Here is a 20,281-nt window from a genome sequence, read left to right as displayed (position 1 = left end):
GCAGTGTAGTGCAGTGAGGGGGTGCAGTGCAGCCCATGCACCACAAACTCCCCCCCTCACACCCCCCGACCCCTGCTGCTGCTGCCGGCGCGTCCAGGGGCAAAGGAGTGGAGCCATGAGGGACCCCCGAAGGGCACTGCCCCAGACCAGGCACCCGTCCTGCGGGGCGAGAGGCCTGGAGAGGCAGGAGGGACGCGGCTGGGGGAGGCAGCCTGCTCACACTCACACTCGCGCTCACACTCACATACGCAGCCAGCAAGGCAGAGGCACGGCGAGGGTGTCGTTTTATTAGTCGAGACGCGCAGCACGGCCCACGGGGGGCAAATACATCAGAGCCACGGCGAGCGGGGACACCGCGCGGGAGCGGAGCAGGACGGGGCGCGCGGGACAGCAGGACGGCCGAGGGAGCGGGCTGGTGGCCGACGACGGGCTGAAGGGGAGGCTCATCCCAACGCACGCTTGTTCTCAGTGACGTGAAGGAAGCAAGTGCCCGTCCCCGTTCTGTGCAGAGCCTGCTTTAAGCCGGTTCCCTCCAGACCCACTTTCTTCCGGGGTGTAATTTCCCCTTGGCCAATTGCCAGGGGAAAGATTTGACCCGCCGTAGACGCTGGCACCCATCCGAATGCACAAGCAATAACTTCTGCAGCTGCCGGCCTTGTCCCAGCTCTCTCCCCGCCCCGGCAGTGGTCTCAGTCCCCCACAGCTTACAAATTGTTCTGCAACAGCTGGTGCAACCATCAGAGACTTTTTTTCCTCTTTCTTTTTATAACTTTAAATGAAATAAGGTTGTGGAGGTAGTGGGGTCTCCTCAGTAATGGGCGTTCAATAACTGCACGGCCTGTCCTTATTACTAGACATCGAGGAAAACCAAGGAGCTGCTGAAGACCATTTAGAATATTAAAAAAAGCAACATTTTTCAAGGTCTCGGCCCGCACATCTGGGGTTGAACGTGGAACAAAACTGCAGAATGCAATCATCCCCTTTTAAAAGATGAGCACTTGAGATACAAAGAGACTTGCACAAGATTACCGAGAAATCTCCTAGCAGAGCAGGGAATTGCGTCTTCCCAAGTTATCTCATACCCTCTGAGCCCACCTACGCTGCAGTTTGTCACCTCTAATCAAGTCGTTCCTTCTGAAGAAACCTATTTAATTTGGACAACGTCCAGGAAGCAGTGATGATGATGATGAGACCTTTGTGTAAGGCCTGACCAAAAAAAAAAAAAAAAAAGAAAATCTTTTAAAGATTAAATAAAGAGACTGGACTACTGATTACCTATTGTAAGTTTAAAGCTAATCGACGTAAAAGGCAATTAGAAGAGGGTGTTACTTGCTAAAGGAATGCATGATGTAGGATACATTTTAGAGGGCCTGTAGGTGGAAAATGTTTTCTATTGAGGTGGTGGAGCCCAATAAAGTGAATCCATTCCATTGAATTCACTCAAATTGTGCCACATGAAAGAGAACTTGGTCTGATTGGCACTTGACCTTTTAAAGTAGCCAACAGATTTGTTATTAGGCCTGCATTCCCCCCACCACAAGAAGTTATTAAACCTTGATAAATAACAGAGGTGGAATCAGAGAGTCCTGGAGTTGTTTAGCTGCAGCTGCTCCTCCATTAGACCCCCATCGTGCAAAGCAGACTTGGGATGTGCGTGTGGAAGCGTTGCTGCTAGTCATCTCGCACACAGAATTCACATCAAGAAACTAAGGTTTTCTTTCAAGTCGTGTTCTGCTGCTCCTGCATCATCTCCTTATTTCTATTTCACTGCCCTTAAGAAAAGAAACAAACCAACCCAAAACATGTGCTTGTTGCACCAGCCTGCCAAAGGGGCTGGCAAATCCAGAGTTTTAAGGCATGGGTTGAAGGCATTAAGTTTTCCATCTATTGACGCCTCTGGGAAATCCTATGAAATATGAACTTTCATTTCTACCCAGGAAAAAATTTACAATCTTTTCTCCGATGCCTGATGAAGGGTGTTTGTGCCCGAAAGCTTGCAATGAAAGATTTTGTTTTTTGCAAAAATCTTGCGGGTCTAATAAAAGATATGACCTCTACCACAAGTCCTGATTGCCTTTTAACTCATCACAAGAGCTTGGGCAGCTCATCAGAACTCAGTCAACAAACCTCGACACAACTAGATAGAAGCCAGACACGTCCCATTCCTACGCGAGAGCCGATGCGCAGGATTACAGTACCTCTACCAGGAGTGGAAGCTGCAGGTACTTAGCACCTCTGAGGAATGAGGAATCAGGTCCTTAGCACTGGTTTAACATTTGAATGGTTCCAGTTCTACCAGCTCAGCAGAAGGCAAGAAAAGGGTCCGCACAGAAGGCAGTTCCCACATGAGTGAGTCTTCTGCTAGTTTGGAAGCGTGAAGGTGGGGAGGAGAAGCATTTAAACCAGAAAAGGAGCGGGGTGAAAGTGCCTTGTCATACAGCGTTCAGTTTGGGGAGACACCAAGGACATTGCAAATGGGATCAGAAACCATAAAACGATTTCAGGGAAGAATCCCAAGTATAAGCAACCTGTACAGCCACCATTGCTGTCAGCCTATCCTCCTGTCCAGGGGTGTTGGCCTGTCCTCTGCATAAGGTAGTTTTAAAAACAGCTTGGTTAGATCCTAGGTTTTAATAACTGTGATTTTATAGTGCCCACCCTGCTACAGTATCCTGTATAACGTCCAGCAAGTGTTTACTAGCCTGGGAGATGGGACACTCCTTACAGCTACTACAGTGCTCTGTCTGGCTCTGCCACAGGTGCTACATTTCTGCTAAGAGGAGAGTTTCAGGGGCCAATTGGCTCCAGGGTATTAGATAACACATCAGAAAGCAAGAGTAAAATCCCACCGGCATGCAGCTGCATTGACCATTTATGCCCATTTTTCATCCAATCCCAAGTGTTCTGGGGTTAGGGAGTAAAATATTTCAGTCTCATTGTACTAGAAATATCTTTTTTAGCCTCTGAAAAGTGCATGTGTAACCCTGCTGTTCAATGCAGCTTGTGTACTTGCCTGAGACTTATCCGCAGAGGGTGAGTGTTACAGCTCTCAGCTATAGGACCTGCTCCTTCCGATCGAGCTGTAGTAGATTCATACTTTTGGTCCTGAAGGTTCAAGTTCAGTCCTCAGCCTGCACCAAGTTACAAGCCACCACACTCGGACTTGTACAGATGGCAACCATTCCAATGTGAACAGCAACATCAAGAAGTACTGTGAAGGACCTTGAAGGGCAGCTGTGTTTTGGGAAGGGGCTATGTAAAAACAGATCCCTTCTATGCACTAGGTCTACTTTCTCTGCATTCAGCTACACTGTGGATGGGTGGATATGCCAAGGGCCCAGTCCTGCTGCTATTGAAGTCGGTGGCCATTCAATGGAAACAGGATCAGGCATGAAGCAAACTACCCAGGATCACACAACAGGCACTATTTGTTCCTGCCTCAGACTTTATATCATGTGGAAAGAGAGGTGTAAAATGCTACCAAAGAGGAGTTCTGTGCTCCTGTGCACTGGTGCTGATTGCTAACCCAACTAGCCTGAAACAGATCTCAATGTCAAAGTGAACACAGGTTAATATTCCTCAGAGATTACATACTAGGGCTATTACCTGGAGCAATGACTGCTAATATTAAAAGTGCAAACTTGAACACCCATCCCCTTCCTCTCCCCCACCCTCCACAACACAGAATGAGAGGTAAAGGTTAGCAGACGAGGGTGGCCAAAATAGGAAGCATAGGTGCACCTTGGACAGTGGGGCTGAGTTAGCACAATTCCACGCATCTGCCAGAAACGTCAGAGAGGGCCAAGTCTCAAAGCCCTGAGCAAACATTAGCCCAGCTCCTGTTGGACTATTGGAGATTTGCTGGGGCTGCAAACCCACTGGGTCGGTCGCGGACTCAACTCCTCCCTCCAGCCATTCTCCACAGCACAGTCTTGCTCTTCGTAGCAGTGGTTCACGCGGCCTGCAGTCAGACAGCAGAAAAACCCCCCTTGGATACCGGAGTAATGTTCCAACAGCGCCTCCATGCAGGGGAACTCGGCGTTCAAATGCTTCAAGAGTTGAGAGAGAGAGAGAGAGAGAGGATTTGAAAAAACCCAGCATAGGACTGACTTCCTGCTATAGCAAACAAAACAGACGAGACAACAGCACGCCTGGCTCCTGCATATAGGAATCCTTCTGAGAGCAAATCACCTCCACCATTCATAGAGAATGTGCAAGCCAGAGATTCCAATGCTCTGAGCTCAGCACCTTCAACCCCTGCAAAATCCTCTTTGAAAGGAGAGATGGCCGTTTCCATCACAGCAACAGGCACAACCTGCTGAAGCATAGCAACGTGGTGAAGTTGGCTGGCCGTGTCTACTGCTGAGAGGACTTAATTATATGAGATTCTTGATGCAAGCAGCCTCAGGGAAGGTGTTGTAATATTAAAGCTCTGCAAAAGGTGGTGTAATATTAAAGCCTCACAACATCTGCATGAGGTGTCACTCCCCATTTTCCAGGTGGAGAAACCAAGGGGCAAAGGCAATTTAACTTATCTCCACGCTACGTGTAAGTCAGGATGGAACCCACGGGCCACTAAAGCGGCCAAGTAGATAGCACCGGACTCTCCAAACAAACACTCGGCTCGCCTAAGGGCAGAAAGAGAAGAATCTTGACCAGCTCAGATGGCAATGGAGTCACTCAGCCCCCAAGACCCCCTTACCTCCACGCAGTACTTCCCCTGATGGTTTTTGAAGATGTTGTAAGGAATGACACCGCACTGTGTTCTCACTGACAGGCACCACTGATTGGCTGATCCTGGCTCTGCTCGAAGGAGGAAGGCTCCTAGAATATCCTTCCTCAGGAGCGTGATCCCACAGTCCCTGTGGGACAGGTGGGAAAAAGTAGGACAAGAGGCATTGCACGGGAGACTGGGAAGCAATCCTCCCCCCACCCAGAGATCAGTCCACTCATCCAGAATGGAGTCTGCTATTGGGGTATGACCAACTTGAGGAGCAAGCTCTGCAAAACACGCAGATGAGATGAGACTGTGTTGGACACTTCTTCCACTTCCAAGAAAGGGCCCACACGCAGGTCCCCTTCACCCAAGATGGGCCATGGAACTTCAGACTAATTTGGCCTTCAGGCTTTACAGGTAATTCGTACACAGGGGATATAGCGAGAAAGATTTAGTGACATGGAAGGTTTTAGCTTTTCCAAGATGCAGATGAAAATCAGAGACAGAAATGAGGCATGGGCTTTCCTCTCCAGCTGCTCTGACTAAGGCCATTAAGGATGGCCCTAAGCAGAGGTCTCTTTCTCTGTGTTGACAAGGATGGTCTCTTTCTATTTTGACAGGAGCGGATGAAAAAGATTATGGCAGACAGCACAGAGGCTGAAGCCACCACTGCTGCATGGAGGAAATAAGACTCGATACAAACTCTGCGCCAACATGTTTGGAGAGCATCACCTTTCAGTCACCAAATTGTTCTTCAGCTTTGTTGCCCCATAAAGGTACCACATTAACTAGATCTGCTGGGCCCCCCTTTAGCATCTGGCTTATGTAAGATGATAACACCATGTTACTGCTACCAGCTAGTGCCAACAGTTTTTTTGCTCAAGAGGTAGCAGTCACTGCTTTTCTTTTTTGCTGAATGGGCTATGTTCAGCCCTGGCTGAAGAGCCAAGAGGAGGTCATTCACAATAGAGGGGTTAATCCACAGAAAATGGGCTGACTTCCTCCCTAACAGAGAGGAGATAAGGGATGGAAAAGGCAGGTGAATGACAGAAGTGCCAGGAAACCTGCAGAGCCAAGTACTCACCTGGCAATCCCAGCAAAAGACCAGGTGTTCTCCATCAGGATGCTCTCATTTTCTGTCAGGTAAACCAAGTTACTCTTGCCACCCTTGTTATCCCAGCCTGTGTGAACTGCAGTGAGGAGAAGGAGATGCAGGTTGAACAAGCAGACATCAAAGAAGCAGAACCTCACTTTTCAACAAGTTATTTCCCTGATAGCACAGTTACAAATCTACCTAAATTTTTATGGTGTCCTCATCACTGCCTGTCCAAGGGACTCTATCCTGGCCTTAGAGAGGTTGGTATACAAAGAATCTCTCTTAACAGGTCTTCACAGCTGACTTGTATGAAGGAAAATGAGAACACAATATTATTTCCCCTTCCTGTAGCTGCATGATTTATCACAGGAGGTCTTCAGGTTTCTTGGGTCACAAAGGGTATGGCTAGACCTCACCTCCAGAGCAGGGATGTTCTTGAGTACATCCCATCCATCCACTCCTGCTCACACCCACCAAACCTGTTTGGTGTGGGGGGGCAACCCCAAAATGGCTTCTCTCTAGATCTCTATCTAGACAGACAGAGATGCTGTTTGTTCCAGGGGCATCCCTGGCAGGGGATGCTAGGGCAGATATCAGCCTCACCACTGCATTTCCAGGTTTGGTGCACATTCCCAAACAGGCCCTGCCCACTGTGTGTGTCCCTCCCAGGAGCACCAAGGATGCAGTGCTTTCTGTGCCTCCATTCCACCCTCCTCCAATTGACATGAACTGAGCTTTGCAAGGTGGTCTGGTAGCATCAGGTGGAAGCACAACATGCTGAGCACACGCTTTCAGATAGGTTACAAGATGGTTTGTTTGTGAATGAGCTGGCCTAGGAGCCCAAGGTTTGTCCTTGAGTAGTTAGTTGCAAGGACTAAAGATGACTTCTGCCTTCCTGAAGGTGCTGCAGTTGCTCAAGGCATAGCAGACAAGAAACCCCCATTACACACAAAGCAGCATCCACACAACCAGTAGGTCATGAACAGCCCCTCTAGTCACTCCTGGCTCTGTAGAAGCATACAGTGGCCACATGCATAGTATTTTCATTAAGAAGTCACAATGGACATAATTTAAGTCATTGTTTTTTTTAAAAATACAAGTCCTTCCCCACCCCAGGTGCCTCCCGCCCTGCCCCTGTAACTCACACATTTCCCGGGCAGACTGATGAAGCTGGACCTCATAGCTGCAGTCCCGATAAGCCCCCGAGCGGATGACCTTGCTGCGAATTGCCTTCTTGCGCACTAGGATCGGGGAGCAGTACGGATTCCATGGGCGAGAGCTCCCCACATCCTCCCTCTCCTCCAGTTCCAGTCTCCTCTCCTACAGGCACAAGCCAGAGCAGATCTGTATCCATCACCAGTGGGAGATATTTGCTCTTCCGTTTGGCAAACACTGCCCAGAACACACAGCACCCCACACAAAAGGACAAGACAAACCACATCCCAGCTCAGCCATGCTTAGCACACACTTCCTGGTAGACTCCAGTCCCATTATGTCCCTGAGTCTGCAGAGACTAGGAAGGCATCCAACTCTGCTGAGCAACTAGCTTTAAAGGAGCCACACTAGCTCCAGTGTCATTTTGTGTTCCTCTCCTCTGCATTGCAATGCCCTCTGGATGGCTCTCCCTTCTCCCTGATCATATGGAAATGGTCCAGTTAACTCATGGGCTAGAGATGCTGCTGGGCGTTCAGAGGACGGCCAGCTGTGAACAGATTTACAGGTGCTCCTCTGAGGTCAAAACCAGCACCGAGCTTCACAGTCTTGCTCACCTAATTTGTACGTTGCTGAAGGGAAGCACTTCGGGGTTTTTGTTTCATCTGGGACCCCTCTGTATCCCGCATGGCCTCCTCCCTCCAGCTTTACAAACACTTCTCACATTCCACCCATCCTCGTTCTATCCAAAGGGGACTGGACATGCTGGAAGCCTCTTGCAGAGGGCTGTCATGGGCCAAAGAAGGACCACGTTTCCCTCCCCAGGGCTGAGTGTGCTGCCTCAAGGAAAGAACCAGTCTTGCCAAGCAGTTCAGTAGGAAGCAATTTCCCTCTAGAACAATGATCCGAATGCAGCCACTTGGCAGGTTGGCAGGCCAGATCCAGCCTGCAGGCCATAGGTGGCTGCCCCCTGCTCTGGGACAACAGCTGGTTCGCTCATTTGTTGCAGCTCCAGCTGTTGCCCATAGATGACAGTACAGGACCTCTCCTATGGAAGAGTTCCCCATGGCCTTTGCTCCCCCACCCCTCAGCATGGTCAACGATGGGAGGAAAGACACCCAAAGTCTGGGAGGCAGATTGCAGCAACCCCCCAAGGAAGAGCCCACTTACCACGCTGCCCAAGGAGCCCGAGTCGGTGGGACAGGGGAGCCTGCGGAAGGACACCAGCGCGTTGACATTCTGGGAAACCTCCTCTGGATTGAGTGGCTCTCTCACCACTCCGGCCCCCAGGGGCACTCCTAGCAGCCTCCCTGGCTCCCCCAGGGCAGGGCTAGTAGGGGGCTTGGCCTGCTCCTCGGGGTGCATGAGGAGGTAGTAGAGCTGGAACGAGCGGCACAGAAGCAGGTGCAAGATCTGGACCTGGCAGGAAGAAAAACCATCCCCTGTGAGATCAAGGGCACTTCATCGCTGCTCAGCATGGCAATCCTCACCCTTCAGCCTGTCGCCCATGGCTGGGACCCACCACACAGGCTAGGCTGGTTTCCAGCTCAGATGATGACCCAGGACACACCAGAGGATCCTTCAACCTCTGGACACTGAGACAGGGCTGCATGTGCCTGGGAATGTTTCTGTGCTGATGGGTCACCACGCACTCTTCTCTCACTGATGAGCTCCTTTGGCAAAGATCCATGTCCCACAAGAGCTCACCAAGTGCAGGGAACCCTCTCTGCCCCACCCACAGATGTAGGTGTGCCCCACCTCACTGACATGCATCCCTGGGTCCCCCCTGTAGCCAACATGCAAGTTAAATTTCAAGGAGCAGAAATTGAGCTTATGGGGGAGGCAGGGGCAGGAGGAAGGCCTGCAGGGCTGGATGTGAACTAAGTCAGAGACAGTGCCCTTTCTCAGCAGAGCCAAGATACAGTGCTACATGGGCAGTCTGACCCCAAGATACCATGTAAGGAAACAATCAAGAGAGAAGAACCACCTCTAAGGTGTTAGGCTATTCAGCAAGAAGCCAAGGGTGCTGGCAAATGATGGACCAAGTGATGCCAGAGCAGACTGGCATTGACACATTGCTTAAAAGGGCAACAACAAGGAAGAGCATGCTGTGAACAACCTGCCCACCTTTCAGAGCTGCCCCCAGGATGAGGACAGCAGTGCTGGAGGGCACTGCTATGCCGAGGAGCAGTTATTGTCTCCTGTTTGTAGCCTGGGGTAGGTAACAATGGGGTGGATAGATGAAGCTGCTGCAGTTCTACATGCAAGAGTTAGAAGGCAGGGTACTGCTTGTCAACTGAGACACTGTTTTTAAGCGGAAAGTGCATCCCCGATAAGCTGAGGGCACATGGGGGCCTGAAGCCTGGGCAATACTGAAGCTGATGGCAGTCCAGACACACAGGGGAACCAGGTCCCATTAGATGCACACACAAGCTTGGTACCTCTCCAGGTTGGCTCCCCACAAAGAGGTGGCAGAAGAGCTTGCTGGCTGGGCTGCGTGGATTTCGTGACACAAAGGCAAACTGACAGTCTGTGGGCCTCCACGTGGAGTACAGGATCCGTCTCAGGGCATGAGCCATCAGCAGCGTCTGAAAGAAAAGGGATGGAGAACATGGGCTCTGCAGCTAACAGCAGGACAAGGGCCAGCCCCCCAGAAAACCCCTGCTTCCTCTGCCAGACTGCCCTGCTGCAGTCCTTTCCTGGCGTTGAGAAGCTGAGAAGTGAAGAATCCCACCGGAGATCCTGGTCTCTTCTGTCAACTGGGTCTGTGTCAACACAACCAACGCTGCTTGGGCTGTCAGCAAGGCCTGAACCTGGGACTTCCATGTCAAGACTAGTGTTTGCACTGCAGAAGTAAGTCCCCACCCCAGAAGCAGCTGCAGACTCAAGCTTTGAGACCATCTGCAACTAGTCCTAAGAGGACTGGCTCTGTTCTCCACAATGGGCTGCATTAAGCACTATGCTGAGAAACAGCACCACCCCACAACTGCTGCAGGAAACTTGTGCCCTTGTGCTAGGGAACTGCTCCCCAACCCCATTCTAGAGGGGTGATGCCATCCCCCCCGTTGCCTAGCAGGCTTGGTTTGAATCCAGAACCATTTGGACCTCATCTTTAGGCTTTACAGCAGCGATTCTTAGCCAGGGTGGCACCGCAAACACCTGTGCACAAATCACAAAATAAACCCAGAGATTGCAAATAGGGATCACCTGGGTCAAAAACCACTCTGGCCTGTTGTGGCCTCCCTGAGTTATTTGCAGCAGCAAAATTGCTCTGTTGTTTTTCTATAGTCAAAAAAATAGGTGAAAACTAAGAGCTGGCTTTTTCTGCAGGGTGCCTCAAGTCTGATGGGGTTGGGATCCCCTGCTCCACAGGTTTGTATCTCATGTGTGCACGGCACTGTGTGCTGATACACCTTACCTCCCCCTCAGCACTGTAGATCTTCAGGCCCTGCAGGCTGAACTTCACAACGACAGATCTCCGTCTAGGACAGTCCTGTATCCAGAGGGAAAGTGGGAGAATCCCATTCAGTCATCACTCTCCTGACTGTGCTGGGAAAGGCAGGTGTTTGTGGCTTCCAGCCTGTCCTGTCAGGATCTGCTGGCCAGGGCTGAGATCCCTACATTCACAAGCCAGGCAGAGTACTAGTAGAGGGGCAGGAAGGGGCTCCTCCTCAGCTGTGGGGCTCTGTGGGTCACCTCTGGGATGCAGCAAGCTGCTCCTGGTACCAGAGCAGCTTGAAGAGCTTCAAGCTGATGCATTCTCTTACAAATCACACAACCAGCTCATCTTTCCTGCTCCCAGATCTCTTGGGGTTGGAGACCTTTCCATGGTGTAAACCCAGCAGCAGCAGCTGTGGGCTCAGTGGGTGGGCATCTCCCAGTTACATGAGGACCCTTTTCCAGGAGTTTACTGAATAACCCGCCCCCCCCAGCGGTCAAAGTCCCCTGACCTTCAGAGACTGGAGTTGCTGCTCAATCATCCACACCTTCTGCTGGAGTTCCAGGTCCTCCACAGTGAATGAGCCCACATACTGGGGGAAAGAGGAAAGTCTCACCACAGGCAATGGGAGTTAATGCTTTTCAGTCTAATAAATGCCAAATAGAGCCCCATTTGGGGTGCGGGTGGGAGCCAGCCTGAGTAGGGCTGGGTTCTTCCCGCAGGTGAAACCAAGCTGGAACATGCTAGTGCCTCCTTTTCCAGACAGTGCCGCTCTTCTCATTCCCCTCCCGTTGTTAGCTGCCTCTGTATAACAGCTTTCCACCTCCCGCAGGTTTCTACTGCGCCAGGAGACATCGTACCAGGACCTGGCAGACCTCGCTTTACCAGCCACTTGCCGTGTAACCCGGAGTGAGGCAAGTCCCATCCTCCTCTTTTACTTTTCCCACCTAAAATGTCCCTGCCATCCAAAGGACACAGAAGCTGCCATCACTTTGCAGCTAGCAGTAACTACTTGAGAAGCCATTTCCCAGGTATTTGGGAGACTGTATGAACCAGCACAGGAAATCCAAGTGCCCCATACTCTTTCACACGCACATCTACATGGATCCGTTACTCCAGATTCAGGCACGTTCAGGCTCATGGGTTGGGGAAGAGAGGGCTGATTTCAAAATCTGAACATGGATCTGAATGTTATATATGGGCCCCAATGCTAATGCTGGCTGGAGATTGCGCATGTGCTAGAGCGGACAGCAGAAGTCACTTCAAATAGCTAGAGGCTCTTCACGCTCTTATGTGTCAAGTGGAGCTGCCTTGTGGCATAACTAGCCCTAAACACATGGTGTGATTTATCACTTCTATCAGCCAGGCTTACTCTTCGCCTGGATGCCGGGAGGGCAGAAGGAAACAGGTCCCTGGGCTGGTAAAGCAGGAGTCAGCATCCAGCAGTTGGAGTGGCTGCTGTACAGAAGAGGTTGCAGCATCCATTACAGACCATGTCAGTGCAGCCCTGCCCCCAGTAACCCTGAGCATCCCTCTGCTACTTCAGGATGAACTGGGACAGAGCTGAATAAGAGTCAGTTTCATTCAAAAGGCATTGCATTGCAGAAGTGGCTTTGGCAAAGGGAGGAAGACAAGGGCTGGGCTAACAGCTGATTTTTCCTTGGCTACCCACAGCGAGTTCTGCATTGCTATGGTTACTGCTGATTTCGCAGCCACTAATACCTTCACACAGGGGCCTTCTTCCAGGTACGAGAGGTCACTGCTCTGCTCTTCCTGGAGCAACCCCTGAACAGATAACTGTGGCGGGAGAAGGGCTGCCACTGGCGTCATTAAGGATGCCAGCTGCCTCGTAGCCTCTGGGAGAGGATGAGGGGGAAAGGGGGCAGGGGAAGGGAGGCAGTTGTGTCCAGCTACATGGCAGAAGGGAGACTGACCGAGACCTTGCCACATGCTCTCTCCAGCTTCTCAGCACCCACGGCAAATATGGGTAGACAGAGGAGTGCCCAAAAAACATAAAGGCATGTTGAACTTAGTGAAAATGACTGCCTGTGTTACCGTTGCTCAGAGGCAGTGAAGCAACACCCTGTTCTTAGGAGAAAACTGAGCCGGGGTGAGAAATAGTTTGCTCCAGGCCATGCAGTTTTTAATCCCATCTCCTGCCTTCCTGCTTTGGGGGAAAGGAAGGGGAAGGAATCCCTCCCTCCCTTGGGATTTGGAAAACTCGGGCTCAGTCCCCAGCTCTGCCTGCATGAGCATGGACAAATCATCGCATCCCTCTGGGCCTTGGTCCTCCCTCAGGAAGGCTGTGCTGACTCTCAGGGACACAGTATGGAAACGGGGGCCACGGATGTCCCTTAGAAAGACAGATACCCACCCCTTCACTGCTGTCACACCATCACGCCTTGCCTCTAGGCTGCCAGGCCTAAAACCAGAGCGCCTTTGGGTGTTGCTACAACCCCACTAAAGGTTGAACAGAGCAACAAGGGCCTAGGGTCCATCTGGGATCTCACCTCAGCAAATTTGGTGATGACCCTGGCTCTCTGTTGGTGCAGCGCCGATTCTGGTCCCCTCCCATTCCCTGTTTTCTTCTTCATGACGACTACAGCCTCTGCGGTCCTCGTCCGTGCGGCTAGGAAGGAGAAGAGGGCGAGCTCTGTGTTCTGCAGGACTGTTTTTAGCCTACGGGAAGAGCCGTACCCTTCTTACCACGCAGGAGAGCCGGTGGGAGCACAGAGCCCCGGGGCACGTTACCACAGGGTTAACAGCCCTCGTTCCGCATCAAGATTCCCTCATTTGGCTTCCAGTCCACCCACGATTGTGGAGCTCGGCGCAAACAGCCTCCCCCAGAGACAGAGCTTCATTTGGAACGGGAGGTGCGAACAGCAGCAGCCCTGGCTGCGCAGCCGGCCCCGTCTCTCTGTCGGAAGCGCTCTGCACTCACACGCTCCTACGTGCTGTTGTTATAAGCCGTCTTGGCTGAGCTCCATGCCAGATATTGTACTGCAAGTGGAAAGAACGAGAGAGAGAGAGAGAGACAGGGTTGTTAGTGCAACCTGCCTGTAGGCGGGGAAGGGAGCTGGCACTTTGCTTTGGAACGAATCCCCCATGCACGCGTCTGCTGGGAAGAACTGGAGCCTGCATGGGGCATTGCTGCCTGGAGGCAGCAGAGGGGATGACCCCCACCATTGCCTCATTTGCTGTGGGTCTTCAGCTGCCCCAGAGCAAGGAGCGCAAGACCCCTCCCGAGAGCCCAGAGCCACGGGCATGCACCTACGGATGGCGTCTAAGGAGGAGCAGCTTTAGCCCAGGACTTAGCGCTGTAGGAGGGGACACGGATGCGGAGAGCGCAGGCTGCCAACATGGGAAGTCCTTTGCCCCGCCTCCTTTTATGCAAATGAAGGGGAAGGCATGCCTAGTGAGCAGATGCTGGGGGACCCCAGGCTAGGAGGTAAGGGGAGGGTGGTGATGGGAAGGAAGGTGGGGGGCTACTCGGAGGTGGCTGTAGGCTTGAGGACTCAGCGGAGGAAGGGGCGTAGAGGCACCAAGGGCCGGGGGCGGTTGCAAATGCTGCGGGGTCCGGGGGTAGATGAGACTGGTGTCATGTAGGGTGCTGCGGTGGCCAAGGGTGGGAAGCATGGGGAGCAATGGGTGAGATGAGGGGCACAGACCAGCTGGAAGACCACTGTAAAACATCCTCCTGGCACTGTCTTGGTCCCACCTGGGCTGAACATGGATGTGCCGGCCTGGGAGCGGGGAAGGGGAAGTCTGGGGACATGGTGCCTGCACAAGCTGGGATCTGTTGCCAGCATCATTCAAGGGCCTCACAGTGCCCCTGGAGAGGCCCTGTGGCCTGGCCTGGGGATGGGGTGGGAGCTGGGCCCCTCCTTGCACCCACCAGCACCTTGGAGAGCAACCACACGCGTTCCCCTTCCCCCCAGCACCGCACTTGTGTTGGGGAAGGGGGGCACGGTGGCAGGAAAGACCAAAGACCCTGGCTTGACCCCTGGGCAGGGGCAGTCAGCACCACGTGAACCCCTGTGTTAACGGGTGTCGTGCTGCAGGGAGAGTGAATCGCCTCTCAGGGAGGAGTCGTTTTTTCTGACACCCCCCAGCTCCTGTTGGCTCAAACAGCCAGAGACTTCCCACAACTGACAAAATCAATGGTGCTTCAAAGAGGGCTCTACTGAAATATCATGGTTCCAGCAGCTGCCATGTGGCAAGCATCATCCTCCCCATTTCACAGATGGGCAAGCTGAGGCACTGTGAGGGGAAGCCACCTGCCCAAAGCTAAGGGTTGAAGGAGCTCCTGCTCCTCTGCCCTGTGCACAGGCCAGACTGGTGAATACAGAGACCCCTCCAACCCCCCCAAAAGCTTTGATGGCCACGATGCTACAACGCTGACCCCCCTCTGGCCGTTTAACACTACTTCACAGCCAAAGATACAGCAGGGGCAGGGGTTGTAAGGCTGGGAACAGGTTAAAGACCCTGGATCTAAACCAGCTGGGGAAAAACACCATTTAAGGATGCAGGTGCAGCAAAGGCCAATGCAATTATTTCTCCTTGAGCAGATCTGCAATCCCCAGGTGCCTATCCTCCCGCACCACCAGAAGGGGAAGCACGGAGGGGGGGAGGATTTTTGCATAACACACATAAACTCATTAACATCCAGCAAGCAATGAGCATCTGAAACAGCCCTCCGGATGAGACGCTGCTGCAGATCCAGGCACCAGGCTCTGCCAAGGATGCCATCTAGCCCAGTATGCAGCTGAGGCTGCCTGGAAGAGGTCTGAATGGCTCTAATCTTTGCCTCCCTCATCCTCCTAGCCAGGGCTATCAATGACCAATCAATCAAAGGTGTCACTTAAAAAAAGGAAGGCCTGTGGCCTAATGCAATGAGCACTGGCCCAGGAGAGACCTTCCTTCCCTTTGTCACTGCCGCAGCCCTGACCTTGGGCAACTCACTTCACCTCCCATGTGTCTCACTTCCCCTCCCACCCCGCAAAAATGGGGGAGGAGGGGAAATGACACTAATCTTTTTTTTTTTTTTTAAATCCCATGCTTCTGAAAAAACAGTAGTGTAGTGCTAGGTCTGATTATTACTAAAAATGTGAACCGAATAACTGCCGCAGTGTCGCTCAAGTCTGCTGCCAGCCTCAAACTCTAGTCCCAAGGGGCAGGAACTGCCCAGTTTGGATCAAAGAGGAATTAACCGTAGAGCCCAAGGGTACCGAGGCATTAATGCCAGAGCCATGACACTGCCAGGTTTGCTAGCTGCGGTCCGTTACCATCCCACCGGCAGGCAGAAGGCAAGGCAGGGGGGCACCGTGTGGGCTTGCTCGTTCAGAGGGGCATACGCTTTTGTAGGGGACAGGTGCTATGGACAGACTTGCAGAGAGCAGGGGCAGGTATGAAGAAATGGGGGTGCGGGGTGGAGACGTGAGACATTCGCATACAACCATCAGACCCTGCCTAAAGGAGAGGGGTTATTTCTGTCCCCCCCAAAGCCTCTTCTTGTGGCTTCAGATGTTGAGGAGCATGGGGACAGAACCTGCTTCTCAACCCAGCTGGCTTCTCCAGGGCAGGTGGATATTTTCAGTACGCAATGCCACAGCGTGCTGGAAAGTGCAGGTCTATGGGAAGAAAACAAAGCGAATTAAAATCCACACCAGAATCTTCCTCCATTGCAATTAAACTGGAGGGGAGCGCGCTAGGGACAGCATGCGACCAGGCAGCGCCCACCTGAGTCCATGCTCCTCCTCGCCTGAAGCTTCAACAAGTGCCAGTGCTGCCGCACGGAGAACTTCCTACCAGCCCCCAGAAAACTACTCCAGAAAGCCCAGTCACACCAAGAAGAGCAGCCCCACCGGTCCCAGGCTGACACGCTGGGGAGCCAGGTTTGTTCAAGACGGTTCGGTGTCTACGTGGCGAGGAGTCGCAGGGCCAGCAGGATAACAGCTCGGGCAGTGCCGTGCTACTGCACTGCAGCTCTGGAAGCAAGAAATCCTCTCTGCAAGATGACTCAGGGAGGAAAGGCAGAATTGGGAATTTCAGTATGCAGGCAGGACACTTCCAGCCTCCTCTCTGCAGGGTCCTAATGGTTGACAACCAACCTGTCTCGGCCTGAAGCTGCCAGGGGCTTCTGCCTCATTGCAAATACCCTGCTATTGTGCCCCGTGAGCAGGGCACTTTCCCCAAATATTCACTGAGCAAGTCCACATCCCAAAAGCACCCAGGACGAGCTCCGCGGCAGCTCTAGGGACAGGGCCCCACTCCAGCATCCTCCTTCCTGGAGTCAGTCGCAGATGGAGGCCTGAGCCGAGTTTCCTTGTCGCCCCATCCCTAGGGGAGCAAGCAGCCCGAGAGGTGTCTCAAGGACGAGCGGGAGATGCAGAGAAAGCCTCCCATCCCCAAGCTCCCCCTGGCCACCTCTCACCCAGCCAGATGAGCTCGGCTGGCTTTGCTCGGATTTACTCCCCGTTTGTCATCCTGTCAGGAATTTCAGGCAGACGCGCGCATCGCCGGGGATCATCTGTTTAGCAGCAATAACCCCAAGCCATCCATGAAATTGTTCTCTGGCAGGCCGCAGCAGGGGCCAAGCAGACCCCTGGGAAGCACGGGAAGGGATCCCAGCACAGACGGACGAGAGCTCATCCCAGCGACCTTCGCCTGCTAATGCCAGCACCGCTCTGGTGTCCCCCGTCACAACCAGCCTCTCCCCCGGATGGCAAAGCAGGGTCTAATATGGCCCATAGCAAGAGCCTCCACAGGCAAGGCCCAAGCCACCATAAAAACAGATTTGACTCTGCAGCTCACGGCTACTTTGAGCTGCCATTTTTCCCCGTTAGAGCCATTAAATGCTCCACTCTGGGAGAGCACAGACCCGTCGGGGCAGGGCAAGGGAAGGGGGCAGGAAAAATATAGCATTCAAAAGAGAGGATGGCTTAGGGGCGCCCATCTCCCTAGCCAGCCAGGAGCATTTCTGGGTAGAAACCATAATTAGGTCACAGCCAGGATGTTCCCCAAACCCATCTGTTATAAATAAGACCTGTCATTGCTTTTCCTCACTTGGGCTTTTCTTTTCCTTTCCTTCTAGACTGCCTTGCACTCTCCCCCTTACCCTCAGCATCGTCTCCCTCTTCACATTGTTTCTCCTACAACCAACTGTTCATCTCCCAAACGCTGTGACTTATTCCTGACATTCAGTTTTCTTCGGTATATTCTCTCCTTTGATTCAGCCCATGCTGGGTCACACCGCGCACGCCTAGCGCTACCATCACTTTTTCCCCTCTTCCCCTTGACAAGCAGTTGGTGCCAGGGGGTGGATGCAGGTCCGGTCCGTGCTGTGGATGTGGGCAATCAGACCAGGGCTCAGGGAAAGCCACCCCCCAGCTGAAGGGAAGCCCTGGAGCTGTAGCAAGGAGGGGGCAAGCACCGAGCCTCTCCTGACCAACCTACCTGGCAGGCTTCAAGACCATCTGGTTGGCATGACTCACTCCTAAAGTAATTATAGGGCAGCTTGGCCTCCATAGCCCAGCCTACCCATATCCTTTCTGCCAGTCAGTCCATCTGGATTAAGGCTTTCTGCTCGCTAGGTTCAAGCAGCAAACTCATCATCTCACTCCAGCCATCAGCCAGCATTGGCTGTTGTCTTCTCTGAACCAGATAGGTAACTTAGAAAAGGCAGGCACCACATGCCATTAACAACTCCTTGAGCCGGGAGCTGAAGGGTGCCCATGTTGAGTAATGTTTTAGCTATCAAGTAATCGATGGCAGGGACAAGGGCTAAGGCAGAGGACCCAAGTAAGCCCTCCTTTCTACAACAAAGGAACCGCTGCAACTTTCCTGGAAGTCTCCAGCAGTTTTCCAGACTCATCTCTCTCGTATCTACTAAAATCAATCAGAAGTGGGCTTGAGCAACGCTGATTGCAGCTTAGAAACCACCTCCCATGATAAGGAGCCAGCACCTCGCTACAGCCCTGACAGAGGCGCCTATCTGGGAAGTGAGAGGGGAGATTAGGTCCCACACCCATGTCAGGAACTGGGCTCCAACAATGGTTGCCTGGATCTCTCATCTCCAGGCCTCTTGGCAGCATTCCTCAGCAAGAGCTACACGCCAGATGCCACCAAGACAAAGCAGTCCTTTGGCCAGCTTGCAGCCTGTACAAGACTGCAGTGAGAAGCAGAGGAGAAAAATATGCCTTCCCTCCCCCCACGATACTGTGACTTTGCAAGATCCCCAAATTGGCTCAAGAGAAAACCACTGCAAGAACCACAAACTAAGTGCAAGACATTTAGCAAGTGATCTACAAAGTGCAGGGTGCTGGGGAATGACTGAAATACATTCCCTCTCCGGAAAGGGGCTGAGCATTTAAAGCCTACTGACAGATAGGGGTGAGGGGAAGGTTTTCTTAGCTTGAGACACTTGCCCCATAGTCGCCCCCCCCCAGTCACTGCATAGGCAGCAGCTGCGATCACCGGGTTGCAAATACCTCCTAAACAGGGGAGCTTTGCTCTATCAGTGCTGGCATTTGCAGTTACAGAGGAGAGGTGAGGAAAGCCTGCTTTTCCCCTGGATGCAGATCCTGGACACATGCATGCACACATGCACCATTTTCTCCTCCCCCCAGGTCTCAGCATCTGCTCCCTTCACCCAGCCCCACCTATTCCTGGGCCTCCAGCAAGGCGCCCAGACAGCTGCCTGGACCCGCTGCAGCGCAGGCAGCTGCCACCCCGCCTCAGCAGGCTCTTACCTTGGCCGCAGCTCCAGCCTCACCGGCGCTCCAAGGCCAGGGCAGCAGGGGCAGGCTCCAGCAGCAGGGAATCAAGCATGCAGATGCCCCCAGGGCACAGGGGAGAACCCCAGCGCCAAGGCCCCTCCGGTCTGTCCCCGCAGGGGCACCCAGCCTAGAGCTGCCCCTGCCAGGCTCTGCCCATCCTGGGGGATGCAGCGCGCTCCCCCATGTGCTGTCTGCAAGGAGCAAACAGCATCACCTGGACCAGCGCATCCCCCCGCCAGCCAATCCACGGCGGGGAAGGCGAAGCCACTCCCCTTCCCCAGAATCAAGTTGTCAATGAAATCCCCCCCCAAAAGTACCGCAACCCCGCAAGCCTTAAAGGGGCACGCACCTCAGAGTCCGCAGCTGTCGTCTCCCAGCCTCTTTGCAAAGGGGATTTTTTTTGGAAGGCGGGTTGTGGCACAGCCTGTCCTGGTGCCCCCAACCGGCACACTCGATCTGCTGGCAAAATGGATCCGTTCCAGGATCAGGGCCAGGCTCCCCACCCCGAGTGGTGCTGAGCTCTGCTGCGCTGCCAAGAGTCGCAAGGCAAAGCGCCAAGGCAGGGAGAGCAGCTGGGTAGGGCTCTGAATTGCCTGGGGCAGCCTCCGCTGCCTGGCTCCAGCAGCTGCTTTGCTTGTGGGTTTTGCTTTGGTCCTTACTGCTTTGCAGCAGCTCTGAGGCTGGCAATGGGGGGGGAGAACAGGGGCTCCTCCCTTTGACTCACAGTTATTGCACCAGGTGTCACTTGCTCTGGTTTGGCTGGAATCCAAACAGAGCAGGAGCCACCACATCCCTGCTTGCAGGGTGCGGGGGGCCAGAAATAGGCATTGTGCAAGGGAAGAGAGCTCATTTCCTGCCTCCCCTTGCCCATGACGGAGGGCTGAATCAGTGCCACTCACCCCCTGGCTCTCCTTTCCTGGGCGGGTTTCCTGCGGCCGCTTCCCGGGCACCCTGCAGAGAGAATCGGTCCAGGCCCGAGCTCCACGAGCTGAGCGGAGTTCCCAGCTTGGAGGATGCTCTTGCCTGTATGGCACCTGCCCAAGTTGCCTCTCTCGTTAACCATCTAGTCCACAGCTAGGGGCCCCAAGCAATGCTGGAGC

At 53.2% G+C, this 20,281-nt stretch overlaps 1 protein-coding gene across 2 annotated transcripts; it reads right to left on the bottom strand.

The window, feature by feature from the left end:
- Positions 1 to 267: 267 nt before the first annotated feature.
- Positions 268 to 19,839, bottom strand: SH2D5 (SH2 domain containing 5). Of its 2 annotated transcripts, XM_059716288.1 has the most exons (11): positions 19,155 to 19,371; positions 13,111 to 13,404; positions 12,915 to 13,033; positions 10,916 to 10,996; positions 10,384 to 10,458; positions 9,407 to 9,553; positions 8,136 to 8,384; positions 6,959 to 7,133; positions 5,802 to 5,907; positions 4,703 to 4,862; positions 268 to 4,049 (listed from the first exon to the last, which is right to left on the bottom strand). In XM_059716288.1, the coding sequence occupies exons 3-11, from the start codon at positions 12,996 to 12,998 to the stop codon at positions 3,828 to 3,830; spliced, it is 1,299 nt and encodes a 432-aa protein (XP_059572271.1). In that variant the 5' UTR covers positions 12,999 to 13,033; positions 13,111 to 13,404; positions 19,155 to 19,371; the 3' UTR covers positions 268 to 3,827. The 2 variants fall into 2 exon arrangements, with proteins under 2 accessions (XP_059572271.1, XP_019355510.1); XM_019499965.2 differs by lacking the exon at positions 19,155 to 19,371 and adding an exon at positions 19,531 to 19,839 and having other exon boundaries at positions 12,915 to 13,404.
- Between the last annotated feature and the right edge of the window lie 442 nt (positions 19,840 to 20,281).

This window comes from Alligator mississippiensis, chromosome 13 (genome assembly GCF_030867095.1).
Source record: "Alligator mississippiensis isolate rAllMis1 chromosome 13, rAllMis1, whole genome shotgun sequence".
Classification (NCBI taxonomy): Eukaryota; Metazoa; Chordata; order Crocodylia; family Alligatoridae; genus Alligator; species Alligator mississippiensis.
The sequence above is the reverse complement of the archived record's forward strand: the minus strand, read 5'-3'. Positions and strand labels throughout refer to the sequence as shown.

Bases quoted from the DNA above. Each gene is read 5' to 3' on its own strand.
- SH2D5 (XM_019499965.2), bottom strand. From the start codon at position 12,998: ATGAAGAAGAAAACAGGGAATGGGAGGGGACCAGAATCGGCGCTGCAC. The intron at 10,997-12,914 runs GTGAGATCCCAG...TCTTTCCCCCAG, and splicing joins TCATCACCAAATTTGCTGAG to TATGTGGGCTCATTCACTGT. The intron at 5,908-6,958 runs GTGAGTTACAGG...TCCTCACTGCAG, and splicing joins TCAGTCTGCCCGGGAAATGT to TTCACACAGGCTGGGATAAC.